The 19815-nt window shown below is 44.8% G+C and overlaps 3 protein-coding genes across 8 annotated transcripts in view; 1 reads left to right on the top strand and 2 right to left on the bottom strand.

Annotated features, from left to right (window-relative positions):
* LOC307040257 (piggyBac transposable element-derived protein 3-like) overlaps nt 1-19755 on the bottom strand; it is a 56306-nt gene extending 36551 nt beyond the window's left edge. Inside the window, exons 1-2 of the mRNA XM_079682922.1 lie at nt 17874-19755; nt 13132-17531 (exon numbers count right to left, since the gene is read on the bottom strand). Coding sequence (XP_079539048.1) covers nt 16046-17236 — 1191 coding nt within the window. The 5' untranslated portion in view covers nt 17237-17531; nt 17874-19755 and the 3' untranslated portion in view covers nt 13132-16045. The remainder of the gene's footprint in view (nt 1-13131; nt 17532-17873) is intronic.
* LOC307040259 (uncharacterized protein) overlaps nt 1-19815 on the bottom strand; it is a 58600-nt gene that overhangs the window by 16473 nt on the left and 22312 nt on the right. The window lies entirely within an intron of this gene.
* Nucleotides 1-19815, top strand: part of LOC307040262 (borealin-like) — a 52477-nt gene that overhangs the window by 23289 nt on the left and 9373 nt on the right. For 5 of the 6 annotated variants that reach the window (XR_013808471.1, XM_079682929.1, XM_079682928.1 and 2 more), the window contains exon 3: nt 19699-19760. Coding sequence is in view for 4 of the 6 variants with exons in the window: in XM_079682929.1 (XP_079539055.1) it covers nt 19699-19760 (62 nt within the window). In the remaining 2 variants the exon portion in view is untranslated. Of the gene's footprint in view, nt 1-1713; nt 3125-19698; nt 19761-19815 lie in introns of those variants that run through there. The other variant, XR_013808472.1, reaches the window with a different exon arrangement.

Genomic DNA, 19815 nt, shown 5'->3' with positions numbered 1-19815 from the left:
GTAAAAGTGCTAAATTGAAAGTAACAGTGCTAAAGTGAAAGTATGTTGTGTCTCGTCAGATTTGTTAATATTATTTCTCTGTTAGTTTATATTGTCAAGTCCGTGTCTGCCATTTCCTGTTTTACTTTGTTATTTCCTTTCTTATTTCAGGTAGTTCGACTCCTACCTTGTCAGTTTGTTCACTGACCTGATTACCTGCCCCGCCCTTATTGTTTGCACCTGTTGAGTCTCTTGTATACAGGACTGTCTCAGAAAATTAGAATATTGTGATAAAGTTCTTTATTTTCTGTAATGCAATTAAAAAAACAAAAATGTCATACATTCTGGATTCATTACAAATCAACTGAAATATTGCAAGCCTTTTATTATTTTAATATTGCTGATTATGGCATACAGCTTAAGAAAACTCAAATATCCTATCTCTAAATATTAGAATATCATGAAAAAGTATACTAGTAGGGTGTTCAACGAATCACTTGAATCGTCTAATTAACTCGAAACACCTGCAAGGGTTTCCTGAGCCTTGAAAAACACTCAGCTTGGTTCAGTAAACTAAATCACAAGTATGGGGAAGACTGCTGATCTGACTGCTGTCCAGAGGACCGTCATTGACACCCTCCATCAGGAGGGTAAGACACAAAAAGAAATTTCTCAAAGAGCAAGCTGTTCACAGAGTGCAGTTTCAAAGCACATCCACAAAAAGTCTGTTGGAAGGGGGAAATGTGGCAGGAAACGCTGCACAACCAAGAGAGATGACCGCAGCCTTAACAGCATTGTGAAGAAGAGTCGCTTCCAGAATTTGGGGGAGCTTCAAAGACAGTGGACTGAAGCTGGAGTCCAGGTATCAAAAGTCACTGTTCACAGACGTGTCCGGGAAATGGGCTACAATAGCCGTATTCCCATGGTCAAGCCACTTCTGAACTCAAGACAACGGAAGAGGCGTCTGACTTGGGCTAAGGAAAAGAAGCACTGGACAGTTGCACAGTGGTCCAAAGTCCTCTTTTCAGACGAAAGCAAGTTTTGTATTTCATTTGGAAGTCAAGGCGCCAGAGTCTGGAGAAAGGCTGGAGAGGAGCAAAATCCAAGTTGCTTGAAATCCAGTGTGAAGTTCCCACAGTCAGCGATGGTTTGGGGAGCCATGTCAGCTGCTGGTGTTGGTCCACTGTGTTTCATCAAGCCCAGAGTAAATGCAGCTGTGTACCAAGAGATTTTAGAGCACTACATGCTTCCGTCTGCTGAAAAGCTCTATGGAGATGAGGAATTCATTTTCCAGCATGATCTGGCACCTGCCCACAGTGCCAAAACCACCAGTAACTGGTGTACTGACCATGGCATTACTGTCCTCGATTGGCCTGCAAATTCCCCTGACCTGAACCCCATAGAGAATATGTGGGGTATTGTGAAGAAGAAGCTGAAAGACACCAGACCCAACAATGCTAATGAGCTAAAGGCCGCTATTGAAGCATCCTGGGCATCCATAACACCTCAGCAATGCCACAGGCTGATTGCCTCCATGCCACGCCGCATTGATGCAGTAATCCGTGCAAAAGGATTCCCAACCAAGTACTGAGTGCATTAATGGACATTTTCAAATGTTTGATTGTGTTTTGCTGTTATAAATCTTCTTTTTTTTACTTGGTCTGAGGAACTATTCTAATTTTTTGAGATAGGATTTTTGAGTTTTCTTAAGCTGTATGCCATAATCAGCAATATTAAAATAATAAAAGGCTTGCAATATTTCAGTTGATTTGTAATGAATCCAGAATGTATGACATTTTTGTTTTTTTAATTGCATTACAGAAAATAAAGAACTTTATCACAATATTCTAATTTTCTGAGACAGTCCTGTATATTCTGTGTGTTCCCTGTGCTCAGTGCCAGATCGTTTTTTAACCTTGTGAATGGATTACCTTGTTTATCACCACAGTAAAAACCTTTTTTGAATCATCTTTTGTCTGGAGTCGTGCATTTGGGTCCTATCAGTTTTTGTGTGCTCCAGTCGTAACATTAAGATCTGGCCAACAAATGGACTCAGCCGACTCTCAAACCCTGAGAGCAGCACTCGGCTCTCAGGCTCAACGCCTGCAGCAACAGGAGGAGGACATGAAGGCCTTAAACCAGGGAGTGATGACCCTGACTAACAGCCAGAGTGAGTTTCGTGGCGCAGTTACGATGCAAATCAATCACCTGGCTGAACAGCTCCAAAATGTACTTACACGTTTGGATAATGTGCCCGCCGCTCCTCCCGCCGTGGCTACCCCAACCCCAGAGACTACAGCTGATTTTCCCATGCCAGCTTCCATGATTCGTCTTGCTCCTCATGCAAAGTTTTCAGGCGAGTCTGGTAATTGCAGTTCTTTCCTAACGCAGTGTGACCTACATTTTACCTGCCAGCCTGCTGCCTTTCCCAGTGATCTAGCCAAGGTGGCGTTCATTGTTTCCCACCTCACGGGAAGAGCGGAAGCCTGGGCTACGGCGGAGTGGGCACGGAAGTCTCCGGTGTGTAAATCACTACAACTATTCACTGAGACTATAAAAAAAATCTTTGACCAAACCACACCGGGGAGAGAAGCTGCCAGAGCCCTGACACAGATCTCCCAGCAGAATCAGAGTGTAGCTGACTACGCCATTGATTTTCGCACTTTGACCACGGACAGTGGATGGAATGAAGACGCACTATATGACATGTTTTTCAGCGGACTCAGTGACTGTGTGCGGGATCTTCTTGTTCCTCTTGATCTGCTGCCGGATTTGGACAGTATGATCGCCTTGGCTATACGCACAGACACTCGGCTGCAAGAGCGACGGAGGGAGAAAGCCAGGAAAGCGTCACCTCCTGCACGATCTCCACGACGACCCGGATTTCGGACCCACTATCCCTCCTCCACGTGAAACCTGCTTTGTGGAACACAGAAGAGGAACCCATGCAGCTCTGAAGGGCCAGGCTGTCTCCCGAGGAAACGCAGCGGCGTCTCCGGGAGCATTTATGTTTCTACTGCGGGAAGCAGGGACATTTCCTGAGAGCCTGCCCGTTAAAAGACGGGGCTCACCAGTAAAACGGAGGGTGCTGGTGAGCCGACTGACAACCGCAGATTTCCCGTCACGTTCCATGACCCAGGCTGAGGTTAGTAATAGTGAGCACAGCATAGATTTGAAAATACTTCTAGATTCAGGGGCTGACTCTAATCCAGTGGTTCTCAAACTTTTTCTGTCAGGCCCCCCCTTTGGAGAAAAAAAAAAGTCGGGCCCCCCCAAAACGAATAATCAGGCTCAGTGGCGGCGCCAGAGATTTGTTTTGGGGGTGCTGTGGGGTAGCTTGACGTTTCATAGAGGGTGCTCAAACATTTAGGGTTTCCCATTAATGTACCGGTCGCTACAGTGGAATTTTCTACTGCAACAATCCCCACGCAAATACACAACGTACCCGCGACTGTTACAATGAAGGCTCAATATTCAGCTCACGGCATATAGGTGTAAGCAGGGATAAAGTGCTATTTTTATAGGTGATGTGTGGACGTCACATAGGGGGGTCCGGGGGCAAGCTTCCCCGGGAAGATTTATTTTTAAATATTGAAGTTAAAAGCATCAATCTGGTGCACTTTGAGAGCGAAAGGAAGAGATCTATGGATACATCTCTCAACACCCATATGAAACAGAAATGTAAACAGATTTACTTTTTCTTGATGGATATTTTACAAATCACCCTTTTAAACTTTATTCTTGTTTTACTGTCATATAGTATTTCATACCTGTTTTTCATTTATTCTCTTATTTTTTTATAACTATAATGATCATATAAACGTGTGCCTCGGAAATAATTATTTACATTAATGGTGACCAAAACATTTGAGACCCACTGAGATAACACTGAGAGAGTCCTTTAGCTCTCAGTCTGACAGGAGAGGACTCTCCTCCACTTTGTTGTTGAAAAAACTCCTTATATCCGTTAGCGTAGCTCGCTAGCACCAGAAGCTAACAACAACGATCTCCAGTACCGGTGCGCTCTCTCTCTCTCACGCGCGCACACAAAATGGCTCGTTCCACACACACACACAGAGCCGAGCTTTAATGAAACAGAGACCCAGACGTAATAGTACTGTACTGCATCATATTATTTTCGAATCAATAATTTTTCAAATTATGATTTTTATTTTATTTTTATCTTTTTTTATAACCATTTTTCCTCCTGGTCTCTCGCGCCCCCCCTGGCATGCCTCTGCGCCCACCAGGGGGGGCGCGCCCCCCACTTTGAGAACCACTGCTCTAATCTAATGGACTGGGGGTTAGCTAAATGTTTGAAAATTGCCTCCGTGCCATTAACTCAGACACTTGAAGCTAGTGTAGCGTGGTACAGAGTGAAGTAACCCTCCACTACACATTTCATTTGAAAGTCTTTTATTTTGTTCTGCAAAGAGCAAAAATATTATCTTATTATCAAAGTTCGCCACATACACACACCGTGACTTCACTCAAGTGTGTGTTTAGGTTCTCTGAATGTATTCACTATACTAACACAGAAACATAATGAACATTTGCATCAACATCCAAACAATAATCATGTCTATTGCATTGCTATTCCAAACCAGTTTCATCTTGTACATTCAATATCAATTATGTATCTCTTTTAACTTATTTATTTATTTATCTATTAACTATACACGAGCAGTCCGGGCTCTTTAGACCGGCTCATTGTTCTACTCTCCCGTCTCACGATCGCTCAAGCTAACTAGGCCACCAGTGCTAACTACTGGCTAGCCATTTTCAGTACGCAGTTGCTGAACAAGTAACGTTCATAAACACTTCTACATAAAATCCAACCGGGATCATAAACTCACACATAACATATTCACCCATCAATTACACAATTCCAACTCTCCGTTCTTACCTGCAAAGAGCAAAAATATGTATCTTATTATCACAGTTTGCCACATACACACACCGTGACTTCACTCAAGTGTGTGTTTACGTTCTCTGAATGTATTCACTCGAGACTTCTCTTTGTCCCCGAACACAGTGTAGCGAACTCGCCCTCTGCTGGTCGGAGTTAGACACTATATACTGCTAGACAGTGGTGTAGTCTACTTTTTTGTAGTGGGTATACTTTAATAATTGTATTCATCCATCCTAGAGCGACGCATCGCGGAGCGACATCTGTCTCGAAGCAACACCTCATGAACACCATCACACTTACTAATGCATAGACTAGTCTTGAGACTGGTTATGTGTTATCAACATGTCAATGTATTATAAGCATTTTTATGTGACTTTTAACTGCCAGTGAAATTAACAATAAAAAAATAAAAGAATGAACAATGATGGAAAAAGCCCACTTATCTTCTAGGGTTGAACAATTAATCGACATTTTTATCAATCTCAATATGGCCTACTGCAAACACAGTCTCTGACACAGCTCTCACCAAATGTCCAACTAAATCCTGTCCACCCTTCTCCGTGAGCTCCTGGGCTATTTTGTGTGCTCTGGACGTCTCATGTCGTCTAATCTTGTTTCTCAAAGAGGCCAAAGATGTTGACCCACTCCTCAGACATAGACACTCGTTGTTCTGTGAGGACACCTACTGATTTTTAGCGCTGCAAAGGAAATAAACAAAACCATGACTAATTAGCATAATACAAGTTTTTACCAATAACAACTGCAGAAAAGAGCCAAGATTTACTCAAAAGTATTTAATAAACTGCTTACAATATTTACATTATGGCTAAGAAATGCATGAAAAGCAGATAAAAGGAGAAAAATGTTCCACTTTTTCAATAGCTAATTATTTGACAACTACTGATAACTAACATATAGTAATGTAATGGTGCAAATGTTTTAAATGCACTTTTAACATGACCATGAATTAACTCTCATTTGCATAGTCATTGACTTTTTGAATTTCTGTTGTTTAGGTCAGCTTTCCTTTGCATGTGTGCTGACATTTCCCTAACTTTCTGTCCCTCCACCCCAACCAAGGATGCCTGTTCTTAAATTCCATAGCCTAACTTTCAGTCCACAAGGCTGGCCAGGAGCTCTCATCTGTGTCCGAAACAAGGAGATAATATAAACATTGTGTTCTGTTTATGACTGCGCACACACACACACACACACACACACACACACACACACACACACACACACACACACACACACACACACACACACTCACTATCTCGCTCCCTTTCTCTTCCATTGATCCACCACACTAACGTTGATCAAATTAGCTAGCAAGTTAGCTAGTTAGCTACTGTTACGTTAATCATAACCATGCTAATTTCACTTACTGGGTAAATTTGCGGTAGCGCCGGACTCGTTCTCTGTCACCTTTAGGACAGCCGCCTGACCTGGCTCTTCTTCTGTACTGGTAATAGGGGAAAACTTCGGAAAACATTAAAATATTGTCGTCTGTTTTCGTTTCATGTTTGCTTCCTGTTTAGCGCTCCGCGAACTTGAATGATGGAAGGATCAAATTCTGATAACGTTAGAGAAACGTGGGGTTTGTCAGAGCCGAACAAAGTGTGTTGCTGTTGCTTAGCAACAGGCCAAAGGCGACGGAAGCCCCAGACGTCCAAAAGTATTAACACAGAAGGGGGCGAAAGCGTGAAAGCGAAGTCACAAAATGATGTTACGTATCATCGCTCATTTTTAAGAGGGCATACGGAAATCACTGGCATTTTCTAGTGGGTATACGGCGTATACCAGCGTATCACGTAGACTACACCACTGCTGCTAGATAACACTACATTTATCAAACAATAAACCAACCATTCCTTATCAGAAAACACACAGACAATTCTCACCACACTCTGAACATGAGCTGTACTAAATGCAAATCATTTTAACCATTTAATTACTAATACTGTAGGTATATCAACCCACTGATGGCTCTGTATTCCACACTTTCCCCCCCAATAATAAATGTCTCCGGACATTTCAGATACCCAAAGTGTACCTTTTCACACATTGAATTTCCAAACTGAAAACATGGTATTACTTATTTTAAAGTGGTACTTGACATTCAATTCAATTAGTACCCATTTATCCAAGTATCTGACCCATTTAGATCTATACCACTAAACATCAGTTACTGTACTCTTGATCCCAATCAGATCAACTCTCAAATGTAACAGAACTCATATCGGCCTCAGTTCTTTTAGTCTGTTACCAGTCTCTTGTTTTGTACAGTACCAGTGCAATATGTTTTTCCGGAATTGTCTCTTCTTCACAGTCCATATAATTTCACCATTCTACTTTTCAGAGTCCATTTTCTCCGAACTAGGGTAATGTGAGTTCAACCCATTACCTCAACGTCTAGTGATGCCCACGGTCGCCACATGACCGGTGGGTTGCAGGCTGGTGACATACTCACGACGTGCAGACTCTCGGCCCCCGCTTCCTCCCACGTCGGCTCACCCAAAGGGTTGCAGGTCAGCTTTCGGGGACGGTGCCTTTGTCGCTGCGGGTAGCTGGTCACTGGCGGAGGGTCAGGATCATCTTCCTCTGATGACTCTTGTAGACTTTTCCCAGGCTCTGCCGTTCCGTTCTCACCATCTCCATCAGCTGTGATGCCTCTGTTGTCAGTCTCTGTCTCCTCTTGAGCAACCGTTGCATTTTCCAGATCTGGAGCTCCGTCTTGCATCGTCAGAGCTGGTGCAAATGGCTCTGCCTCTGGATTCAAATCTGCAGCTGGATTCAACTCTGCAGCTCTCTGACTTAGTTCTTGGTCGTAAGGGAAACGGCACACCAGCTCAACTTCATCACTGCTTTCGCTGTCTGAATCTTCCTCTGGTTCGCCGGTTTGGTGTTGTCTTGTTCTTGTCCGTGTCTGTATTTTCCTCTCTTGTTTTGCAGGGGCGGGTTCCGGTTTCCCCAAGGGCAGACTGTCACATGGGATTAGGAGGTTCCTGTGCAATACGCGACTCTTACCTCCTCCCTCTGGTGCTACTTCATACACCGGGCTGTCAATGCTCCTTCTTTTCACCACCACATGCACTTTAGTTTCCCAGTAGGACCGCAGTTTACCAGGGCCGCCCCTCTCTGACAGGTTAAGCATGAGCACCCGTCCACCAGGTTGCAGGTCGGCTCCATGTGCTCTTTTGTCATAGCCTTTCTTGCCCCGTAGAGCTTCCCGGGCCGCTGTTTTGGATGCGATCTCATAGGCTTGTCGCATTCGGATTTGCCAGTTCTGTACATATTCAGTGTAAGTCTCTTTTGCCTCTCTTGGCTATAGGTTGAAAAGCAGGTCTACTGGCAAACGAGGTGACCTTCCGTAGAGCAAGTAGTAGGGAGAGAACCCTGTTACCCCACTGCGGGTGCAGTTTTACGCGTGCACCAGTTTAGCCAATGAGCTCTTCCAATCAGCCTTCTGTTCACTTGTGAGGGCACCGAGCATTGATAAGATAGTTCTATTGAACCGTTCACACTTCCCGTTGCCTTGGGGGTGGTAACATGTTGTGTGGGACCCCCACACGTCACAGCTCTCCTGTAGTTGGTCCATCAACTGGTTGTCAAACTCTCTCCCCATGTCGTGGTGAATTCTCTCTGCAAATCCAACGCGGAGTGCAAACTCATTGAATAGCTTGTCAACAACAGTTTTAGCAGATTTGTTTTTCGTTGCGTAGGCTTGTGCGAAACCAGTGAAATGATCGATCACAATGAGAATGTACTCAAACCCCTGTTTGCATGTCTCTAAGTGTAAAAAGTCAATGCATACTAGCTCAGCTGGACGTGTTGTGACAATGGTTGTCATGGGAGCCCTGGTTGCTTTGTGAGGTTGCTTTGCCTTGAGACACTCACACTCTTGGGTGACAAACTGTTCTATGTTAGAGTACATACGAGCCCAATAGAATCGATCTTGGATCAGGTTGAAAGTTCTCTCGACCCCGAGGGGTCCCATTTCTCTATGAAGCTCGTGGAATACTGTTTGACGATGCTCTTTTGGGAGGATAAGCTGTTGTTTATCTCCTACTTTCCTATAGAGAATTCCCTCCTCATTGATATTCAACTTTGCCCACTGTCTCATTAATACACTGACGTCCGCCGGTTCTGCTTTCCGAGCTCTCCTGGACGGGTGCTGATTGTCCCTCTTATAATGCAGAACTTGGCTTATGACAGGATCTCTCTCCTGACTGTCTCGTATCTGTTTTGGTGTCAGGGACTTGGATCGAGGGTGTGCACTCGCATCTTTCACTAAGTCTAGTGTCTCTATGGGGACTGTTGCTACCCAGACCGAGGGGGTGTCTCCCTGCACACTGAATCCCTGCACTGCTGCACTGAACACCTCCTGACCCACCTCCTCTGTACACTGTCATGAACGCATTAATGTCTAATGGCATGCGGGATAGGCCATCCGCATCTGTGTTACTCTTTCCCGGCCTATACTTAATGGAAAAGTCAAACTCGGACATCTCCCCCACCAACCTGTGACCTGTAGCATTAAGCTTAGCTGTCGAGAGGATATAGGTTAAGGGATCTTTATCTGTATATACTACAAAATGTGGGGCATGATAAAGATAATCCCGAAACCGTTCACATATTGCCCATTTTAGAGCTAAAAACTCAAATTTTCCCGAGTGCATGTAATAGTTCTTTTCCGGTGGTGTTAGAGTCCTGGAACCATAGCCTATAACTACCATCTTACCATTCTGTCTCTGATACAGTACTGCTCCCAATCCCTCCTGGGATGCGTCTGTTCTGGAGAAGTTTGGGATGTATGTTCGGTAGTATGAAAGGAATCCCATTACTCTTCTCAGCTCTCTCACTATTGTAGGCGCTTTCTCCTTTAAGGCTTGGACTGGAGCCACCTCAGATGGGTCCATAATGTAGCCCTGTCCAGACACCATCCGTCCCAGAAATCTCACCGTCCTCTTCAACACCTCACACTTGCGGGGGCTGAGTTTAACCCTGTGCCCCTGATATCTCTGTAACACAGTTCTCAGGTGCTCAATGTGGTCCTCAAAGCTGGAGCTATGGACCAGATTGTCGTCCAGATACGGGTGACACATTTCATCTCTCAAGCCACGCAAACAATCTTCCATGTTCCTCTGGAAATCTGCGGGCGCCGCACTCAACCCGAACGGGACTCGGACCCACTGGTACAGACCCCAGGGGGTTATGAAAGCTGTCAGGGGCTGGCTCTCCTTGTCCAGGAACCCCTGGTGATAGGCCTTCCCCTGGTCCAGTACAGAGAACCAGGAGCTGCCAGTGAGGGAGTCCAGCATGTCTTGGATCCTGGGTGGCGATCAGGAACTGACTTTTTGTTCAGTTCTCTGTTGTCACAACAAAGTCTTAAAGTCCCATCCTTCTTCCGTACGCACACGACCGGTGAGGCGTACGGAGAGCGTGAAGGAGTAATCCAGCCCCGATTCAATAAATCCTGGATATACTCTTTCACCTCCTGGTGTAGTGGCTTTGGGACTGCCATATAAGTTTTTCTTACTGGGGTAGTGTCGTGCAGCGTGATGTGGAGTTTCAGTGAGGGGATTGAGCCGATGTCGTCATCGTCGTATGCGAACGCGTGACACTCCTCTCTCAGCAGCTGTTTTGTGATCCTCTTTTGCTCCTCGTTTAAGTGACTAAGGTCGACCGGAGGGTCCCACCAGGCGGGTTTATGTTTTTTTGAGTTGTCATCTGGGGCTGATGCAGTTGTTGGTCATTTTAATCCTTCTCCTCCGGTTATCTGCTCAACACTGGCCGCATAGGCGGTTTTGACTGTTTGCAGGTAACCAACAACAGTGCGTTGAGTCAGGGTTACACTGTTCTTGTTTGTGTTGGCGATGGGGACTGGTACATAACCTGACCTTTTTCTGGGGACCCTGACTAGACCCTCCTCTATCACCACCCCCTCTGGCAATGTCGGCTCTTCACTTGGGACTAGAAGCAGGTCTTGGCCATGATACTGAGCCCCGGTGTTGACATTAGCATACACTGTGGTGATCTGATTAGCGCCCAGAGTGATTGTTCTTTTTCCTGTGTGTACAATTCCTACATCTTCCTCACTAATAGGGGCATGGATAAGCTGAAGCAATGCTTGTGCTGTCTTGACTGTTATCTGGAAGGCTTGACACACAGTATGGATGGTCTCTGTCTTTGTTGTCTGACTATCCTCTCCTGTTATTTCCTCTATCACGTTGTAGCCAATTATGGGCTCCGCTGCTACGTGTGGGTCACTTGACACTAAAATAGGTACTAGAAGTGGCTTTGTCCTGGCGGTTTCTTTCCCTAGTCTAAACTCTACCTCCACCCAGCCCATGAAAGGAATCTCAGTCTGGTTGGCTGCCACTCCCAACAAAATGTCTGAGCCTAACAATTCACTGAGAGGTCGCACCGTGCTGTGTGGTAAGTGCACCTTTCTCCATTCTTCATTAATGATTGTCGCCTGCGCGCCTGAGTCCCATAATGCTACTACTGGAACCGTATCCAGTGTGCAGTGGACAATGTGTCTCTTCGCAATCAACTTCATGATTTTTTCCTTGCGTCGTGGTGGGAGGTAGTTGACTGATGAGATTTGAGGCGGTGCGGGAGGGGGGACAGGTTGCTGCATGTTGAGACTGGATGATTCACGGGCTACCGAGGGTCCCGGCTCGGCAGCCCGGTCTCGTTTCCCTGCTGCTCTCTGGCCCGTCGACATCCTCTGGAGAGATGCCCCTCTTGCCCACACTTAAAGCAATGTCTGCAGGAGTCACCTATCTGAGCTTCCTGACACGCCCTACAACCCCTGGAGCGGCTACGGCTGGGTGTGAACGTTTTCTCTGTCGGTCTAGCTTGTGTGGCCTCCACTGTCTGTAACATCAACTTTTTAATTTCTAGAACCTCTGCCCTGAGCGCTCCTATTGGGTCTGTCTCTGTCTTGGGTCCCTGACTTTTCTTACTCTTCCCCCCTGCTTCACGGTGAGTAACACTGTCAACTGCTGCCGCTGAGGCGTCAGGTGGATACACCTCCGCCTGCACTTCACTGACTTTTGGGGGCTTGTTTATGACTGACTTTCTCAATTTTATTTGTCTTTCTTGTTCTAAGTTTGCAACCTCACTGATTCGCTCAATTAACACCTCATCTGTGACAGTACGGTCACTGAGATATGGCTTGAACTGGAACTTAACCGCATCACTGTAAAGACCAGTCTCTATGGAGCGGAGGAATTTTTTCTGAATTAGCGCTGGGCTAAACTGCTCACCTTCCTCACCTGCATCATCATCACTGGCTTTTCTCATTAGCTTCTCTTTCAGTTCTATTGCTCTGAATAAGAAATTCTGCACTGACTCCTTTGGACCTTGTGTCATGTTCATCAGGCGATGCAGTAGGTCGGACGAAGGAGTCAACTTTGTAGTGACCCTTGAGTATGGTCTTGAGGGTGTGCAGCGTCAGCTCTCGCTTTATTTCCAACATCTCCCGCAGATGAAGACCTGGGCTCACAGCACGTTTGACTGCTTCAATGATCTCCACTTCTCCATGTCCTTTCCGCTGTCCAGACTCGATTTGGTTGATGAGGCTTGTGTAGGACAATTTGTCCTTTTGCCCCGCTTCACCAATCTGTCCAATTATCGGGAACTCCCGCCTCAGTGTCACCGCGGGCAGTCTGATTGGTGCTGTGGTGGCAGTCCTTGTGTCCTCTACCTTTGCGGTCACGCTGGCAGGCGCAGTGTCTCCTCCTGCTGTTTGTGTCTTCCGCTTGATCTTTTCCTCCAACGCCCCGATTTCCTCTTCCATCTGCTGCTGTAACTTCTGGTACTGCATTTTCAACTTCTCTAACTCACTTGTGTCCTGAATTACAATCTCAGCCTCAGTTTCCCCCGGTGTCGGCTTCAGAGAGGCCAGGTAGGACAGCACATGCTGCAGATACTGCTGATACGACTCTGCGGACTCTTCATCCTCCTCTATTTCATCTAACGTCGTCTCCACCAACCTTTTGAGGGTGCGTCTTGTTTTGCTGGCAAACCCCCCCCAACAGATGCGTTACACTTTAGATGCTCACACAGGGAAATTAGCTCCCTCTCCTCCAGCGTCAGCAGTATCCTGCTTACTTCGTCCCTTGCTTCCTCCATGGTCCTCCTCTGCTTGTCCATCTATGCTTCTATGCGGCTGGGCGTGGGGCTGAATCTAACCATCCTCTGCTACCAAAATATGTAGCGTGGTACACAGAGGCGCGGGAAGGTATTTTGAGTGGGGGTGCTGAGGTGCTGGACTCCAGTGAACACTATTACGGGCACTATAGAGCACGCACAAAAAAACTCCCCACACGCAAACACACAGTAAACCCGCGGCTGTTACAATGAAGGCTCGATAATCAGCTCACGGCATATAGGCAGGGGTAAAGTGCTATTTTTTACGAGTGGGGAGTGGACCTCACCTCCTCTAGGGGGGTCCGGGGGGATGCTCCCCTGGGAAGATTTTTTTAAAATATTGATGTTAAAAGCATCAATCTGGTGCACTTTGAGAGCAACATTAAGAGATCTATGGATACATCTCTTAACACCCAGATGAAACACAACTGTAAGCAGATGTTCTTTTTCTTTATGGATATTTTACAAATCACTCTCTTCAAACTGTATTCTTGTTTTACTGCCATATAGTATTTCATAACTGTTTTTCCTTTATTCTCTTATTTTTTTTATAACTATAATGATCATATGAAGGTGTGCCGCGGAAATAATCTTTTGAATAATTTTTGACCAAACCGTTTGAGACCCACTGAGATAACTTAGACTAAAGTTAACTATCGAAACACTCAGAGAGTCCTTTAGCTCACCTGAGCCTCTCAGTCTGAGAGGAGAGCTCTCCTCCAGCTTGTTGTGGAACAAACGGCTCCGTATTCCCGTTAGTGCAGCTAGCTAACCAGATGCTAACAACACGGTCCCTGCTGCTGGCACCGGTCCCCCTCTCTCTCCCCCTCTCTCACACACACTAAATGCGCTATTTCCGCACACACACAGAGCCGCGAGCTTGAATGACACAAGCACACTTTTATTTCCATGCAACTCTCTGATTGGTCTGGTGTCTTGCCTCTGTTGCATTCACTGAACACGGGAAATTACATTCCTGCCGTCCTTTCTAGTGTCTTGATGAGGTTCATGTAAAGCACCGTTAATGTATTATATTATTGAGGTAGAATTGTCCGGGGCTACAGAAAAAACATTCGGGGCAGGCCAAAATATTATTTTACCAACAATGTGGAATTTATTGGCTACATATTACACAGATTATGCACAGCGGGAGCAGCAATAACCGTCAAATAATAATTCAGACAGGGGAGCTCCGCACCCCCTGCCTGCCGCTAGGGGGTGCTGCAGCGCCCTCAGCACCCCCCTTCCCGCGCCCATGGTGGTACAGAGTGAAGTGGCCCTCCACTACACATTTAATTTCAAAGTCTTTTATTTTGTTCTGCAAAGAGCAAAAATATGTATCTTATTATCACAGTTCGCCACATACACACACCGTGACTTCACTCAAGTGTGTGTTTACGTTCTCTGAATGTATTCACTATACTAACACAGAAACATAATGAACATTTGCATCAACATCCAAACAATAATCATGTCTATTGCATTGCTATTCCAAACCAGTTTCATCTTGTACATTCAATATCAATTATGTATCTCTTTTAACTTATTTATTTATTTATCTATTAACTATACACGAGCAGTCCGGGCTCTTTAGACCGGCTCATTGTTCTACTCTCCCGCCTCACGCTCGCTCAAGCTAACTAGGCCACCAGTGCTAACTACTGGCTAGCCATTTTCAGTACGCAGTTGCTGAACAAGTAACGTTCATAAACACTACTACATAAAATCCAACCGGGATCATAAACTCACACATAACATATTCCCCCATCAATTACACAATTCCAACTCTCCATTCTTACCTGCAAAGAGCAAAAATATGTATCTTATTATCACAGTTCGCCACATACACACACGTGACTTCACTCAAGTGTGTGTTTACGTTCTCTGAATGTATTCACGCAAGACTTCTCTTTGTCCCCGAACACAGTGTAGCGAACTCGCCCTCTGCTGGTCGGAGTTAGACACTACATACTGCTAGATAACACTACATTTATCAAACAATAAACCAACCATTCCTTATCAGAAAAAACAGACAATTCTCACCACACTCTGAACATGAGCTGTACTAAATGCAAATCATGTTAACCATGTAATTACTAATACTGTAGGTATATCAACCCACTGATGGCTCTGTATGACACACAAGCGCTCTTGACGGTACTCTCATGTTTAAAGTGACTCATAGAACCATGCCTCTTAAAATAACTATTGATCATGAACACACAGAGCATATGACCTTCCATCTGTTTGATTCTGCACAACATGCAGTAATTCTGGGCTATCCCTGGTTGTGTAAACAAAACCCTCACATTGATTGGCGGACTGATAAAGTTTTGGGGTGGGGAAGCGACTGCACTCATTTGTGTTTCAGGGGTAAAACTGCTGGAACTATTAGCCCCTTGACGCCTGAATTTATATGCAATTATGTAAAAAAAATTATTTTATGTGTTTTTGCTTTCAAGCAGATGCTAAAATAAGTGGAGATTATTAATTTGAATTTAGCACATAGAATAGATATAATTTTGGGTATGATGCAAATTAGCGACAACAGGCATTAATGGATAAAATAGTAATTTGGGGTATGATGCAAATTAGCGACAACAGGCATTAATGGATAAAATAGTAATTAAAACACATTTCCCATATCAGGCATGTAATTCATTTAATTGATGCCAACAAATAATTTAAATATAAATAGTATTCATTTCATGACAATATATCAACAGACATGCAAAACTCATGACAATGACAACAAAACCACAATAAAAAAACAGCGTGTAGAACTGTTTGTAATAGAGAGAGTGTGTGTGTGTGTGTGTGTGTGTGTGAGTGAGAGAGAGAACGAGAAAACACTTAGAGTGAACAAAGCTGTCTTAATCATGAAGCTGTCATGACATGTCAAACAGACATTCAAAAACTCATGACATCATTCACCATTCATTATAACAATGAAAACAATAACAATAACAAGAACAAAACAGCTAAGGTGTCTCACTGATGGAAATCTCTGAAGCAGTTGTTATTTTTGTTCAGGCACAAGTGAACATTGCACTTCGAACACTTGATCACAGTCTGTCCCCTACAGTTTGGGAGTTTGCAGCGCTGTCGTGAACTTTCAACCACTGGCCAGTGACCCACAGCATCTGCGCGGACTTCCTGTGCTGGTATGGCCTTGGCTGGGCCTCTGTGTCTTTTCCTCTCAAACTCTCTTTCCAGATCTGATGAAGGGCGTCCCCTCTTCTTCTTGGACAAGTCCTTGCCCTGCATGCAGAGAGCTTGTGCAACTGATGTTCTGAAGGACAGCAGATCCCTCTGCTTCTTCTTCGGGATATTCAGGGATTCAGAATCACGCCGATACAACAGCCAGCTGTTGACAATGGCCATATCCACAAAGTGAAAAAAGAACCTATGGTAGTACTTCTTTGACCTAATGTGGATGCGATAATAGGCAATAAGTGCATCAAGAGCATCAACGCCACCCATGAACTTGTTGTACAGGCTAATGATGTTTGGGCATTCCACAGTCATTCTCTTCTTTTGCTTTCTGTCCCATCTTTCCACAGTGGAAACAGGCTGGGCACTGGCAAAAGTGCTGGCAACAATCACCCCTCTGTTGTCAAACCATTTCACAGCTCTAACTTCCACATTTTCCACAACAGCCTGTTTCTCCTCGAATGTCCCTCTGCCCTTCTTCATTTCTCCGTCCGCACTGAAAGTGCAGCCTTGGAGTCGATTTTGCCGCACTGTGCCAAGGGCAGGTATCCCGTTGTTTGCCAGAGCTACAAACAACTGCAATGAGGAAAACCAGTTGTCAAAATATAGCAGGTGATTGAGTGCACCCTGAATGACTTGTGCAAGCTTTAGCACGATGTTTCCGCTTGCCCCAATGTCTGGCCCGTTTGGTGGAGGGTCAGATTTCCCTGCAAAGATGTCAAAGGAATGCACCAGCCCCTTTGTGTCACAAAGCACAAATATTTTATATCCCCATTTGTGTGGCTTGCTGGGGATATATTGCTTGAGACTTGATTTGCCTTTGAAAGGCACCATTTGCTCATCGACACAGAGCATTTGATCTTGCGGGAGAGCCTGGAATTTTGGAAGAAGTGCATCAATCAGTGGCCTGATTTTGAAAATTCGATCCTCGTTGTTTGGTGTCATGTTGACACTGTCATGACATGACATTTTGTTTGTTGTTCCACAATACTGTCTAGAAGCTCTGTGTCAAAAAAGTCTCTGAAGTATTGGATGGGCAGTCTGACTGCATCGGCCTCAGGAAGAGCGTCTTGCCAAACTGGGACTTCTTTCTGTCTTCTTGCTGTCTTCCAAAGAACCCTCTGTCTTTTTTGTTTTGTAGCAGCTGCTGTGGTAGCAGCTGCTCTCGCAGCAGTAGCTGCAGAACTGGTGCTATGGACCGCATCAGAGTCTCCATCAGTGCTGCCACTGTCATCACTGCTGCTGCTGATGCTGCTTTCGTCACCTGGTGTAAAAAAAAAAAGGTCACTATTGAAAAGAGCAGACATTTTTATTTATGATTTATGAGTACAGTTGTAAGACAGAAAAGTTCTTTGAAAACAGCTTTCCATACTTTGAGGTCAAGCAAAATGAAAAAAAAAAAAGCCACTATTGAATGCAGACATCGTTATTTACATAATACAAAACATGTAGGCTACTCATTGTGACATCCACAAATATTTGGCTAACAACAAAAAGCTGCACAATATTATAACAATATTCAGCGTTTTCCCACTGACTTTTCTGCCAGTCTCGCAATGAATGGGAAACACTGATATTATAACATTATTACTACTATTCTCATCACCTGGTGCGGGTCTATAATCCTCATCCTCATCACTGTCTCCACTCTCACTCAGACAACTGTCCTCACTATCTGATGGTGGAACCCTGGTTTGTACTCCAGGAGTTCGTTTTCCATAAAACATGGATGTGTTCATTTTTTCTCCTGAGCAAAAATAAAGGGCAAAAATTGCATTTATATTCAACATTGTAACTTTATAAGGATTATAGAAAGTTACTAGAATTGTATTTCCTATAGAAATTGTGTATGACTACCGCTAAATATAGTATTGTTTAGATACGGCCGAATGTAGCCAATATGAAGCCGATTGTAACCAATGTAGACAATATGGCCGAATGTAGCGAATTCGCGACACACAGAAAAACTTCAAATAACTTCCGAAATATCTGTCAAAACTATTCTATTCTGCTTCGTTAGCTGCACAAACAAACAATAAACAGCAAACATATTTTTTTTTCAATAACTTACCTCAAATAGGAACGTATCTATTCGTATTTGCCTTCTCCACTCATTAGCGTCTAACCGGATATGCCCGCCTTCGTCGACCGGATGTAGCTCCCACTTTGACCGGTCCTACTAGAAACAAGTGCTTTGCAAAACGTTCCTAGGTCCGTATCGAAGAGACATGAACCGGCATTGGGGGAACACATGCACGATCTCGGCTGCATTTTTAATAGAAGCGGTTTGAGGCGAATTCGCGACAATAGGCGTTAAGGGGTTAGAGAGCCCTCCTGGCTGGTCTACCTGCATGTGCCATCCAACCTCTGCAGCTCATCCAGAATGAAGCAGCTCGTCTGGTCTTCAACCTTCCTGAATTTTCCCACACCCCGCTGCTCCTCCGCTCCCTTCACTGGCTTCCGGTAACTGCTAGAATCCACTTCAAGACTATTGCCGCGTTCACACCGCAGTACTTTTCCCACTTTAGTTTCAATGTATTTCCGAAATGTCGCGTTCACACCAAAAAGAGCCGGAATTAAAATGAGTTCATGCTAACCTTTTTACCCCCTTTTCCGTCCCTGTTAGAGAGCAGGGACTCTCTTGCTGCTCTCTTGTGAGAAAAGAGCTATATTTCTGATTGGCTGGGCGGATTGCAAACCACGCCCCGTAAAACTCAAAAAAAGTGTTGTGAAGCCACCATTTTATTATCCTCGCATTAGCATTATTAGCATTAGCATTAGCCCAGCGCAGAAACGCAGAGAGACTAACTTATGGCAACACAAAATAAAACATGGGAGCGGTGGAGATGAGGAGAGGTGTCGGCGTTCTGGCGAATTACTCGGAAGGCTTCAGTAGAAGCTGCTGGGAGTCCCAGCAGCTTCTACTGAAACCGGTCCCCAGACTTCCGGCCGGGGATTTTTGGGCGGCAGTATACGCAGTGAAGTTGTTTGCGGCCTGCCAGTAAACCCAAAGCAGAAGAAGAAGAGGAAGTGACGTCAGCGGCTTCATTTGCCTAATCCACCCCCAGGGACTTATTCCGGTGTGAACGCGATCTGTACTTAGTTAATCAGAACTAAAGAGTTCTGATGAACTAAGTTCTCATGAACCTTTGTGGGAAAAGTACTGCGGTGTGAAAGCGCCTAATGGTACTTGCGTACCATGCTGCGAATGGATCTGGCCCTTCCTACATCCCATCATGGTTAAACTGTACACCCCAGCACGTGCACTCCGCTCTGCATCAACCAAACGGCAAAACACGTTGGATTGCAATCCTGCCAAACAGCTCGCTGCAAAGTAAAAGTGCTGAAGTGAAAGTAAAAGTGCTAAAGTGAAATTAAAAGTGTGAAAGTAAAAGTGCTAAAGTAAAAGCTATTTGGTCTTCAACCCACAGCAACAAAGAGACCAACTAAATCCACTTCGGAAGATGAAAACACCTCGGGCACAACACGGAAGGTAATGGATGATTTTGATTTAAGCAAGCATAAAAAGAGGAAAACCCAGCTGAGTG

Source organism: Notothenia rossii, assembly GCF_949606895.1.
Source record: "Notothenia rossii genome assembly, chromosome: 5".
NCBI classification, from domain to species: Eukaryota; Metazoa; Chordata; class Actinopteri; order Perciformes; family Nototheniidae; genus Notothenia; species Notothenia rossii.
This window is presented reverse-complemented; position numbering and strand designations above follow the sequence as displayed.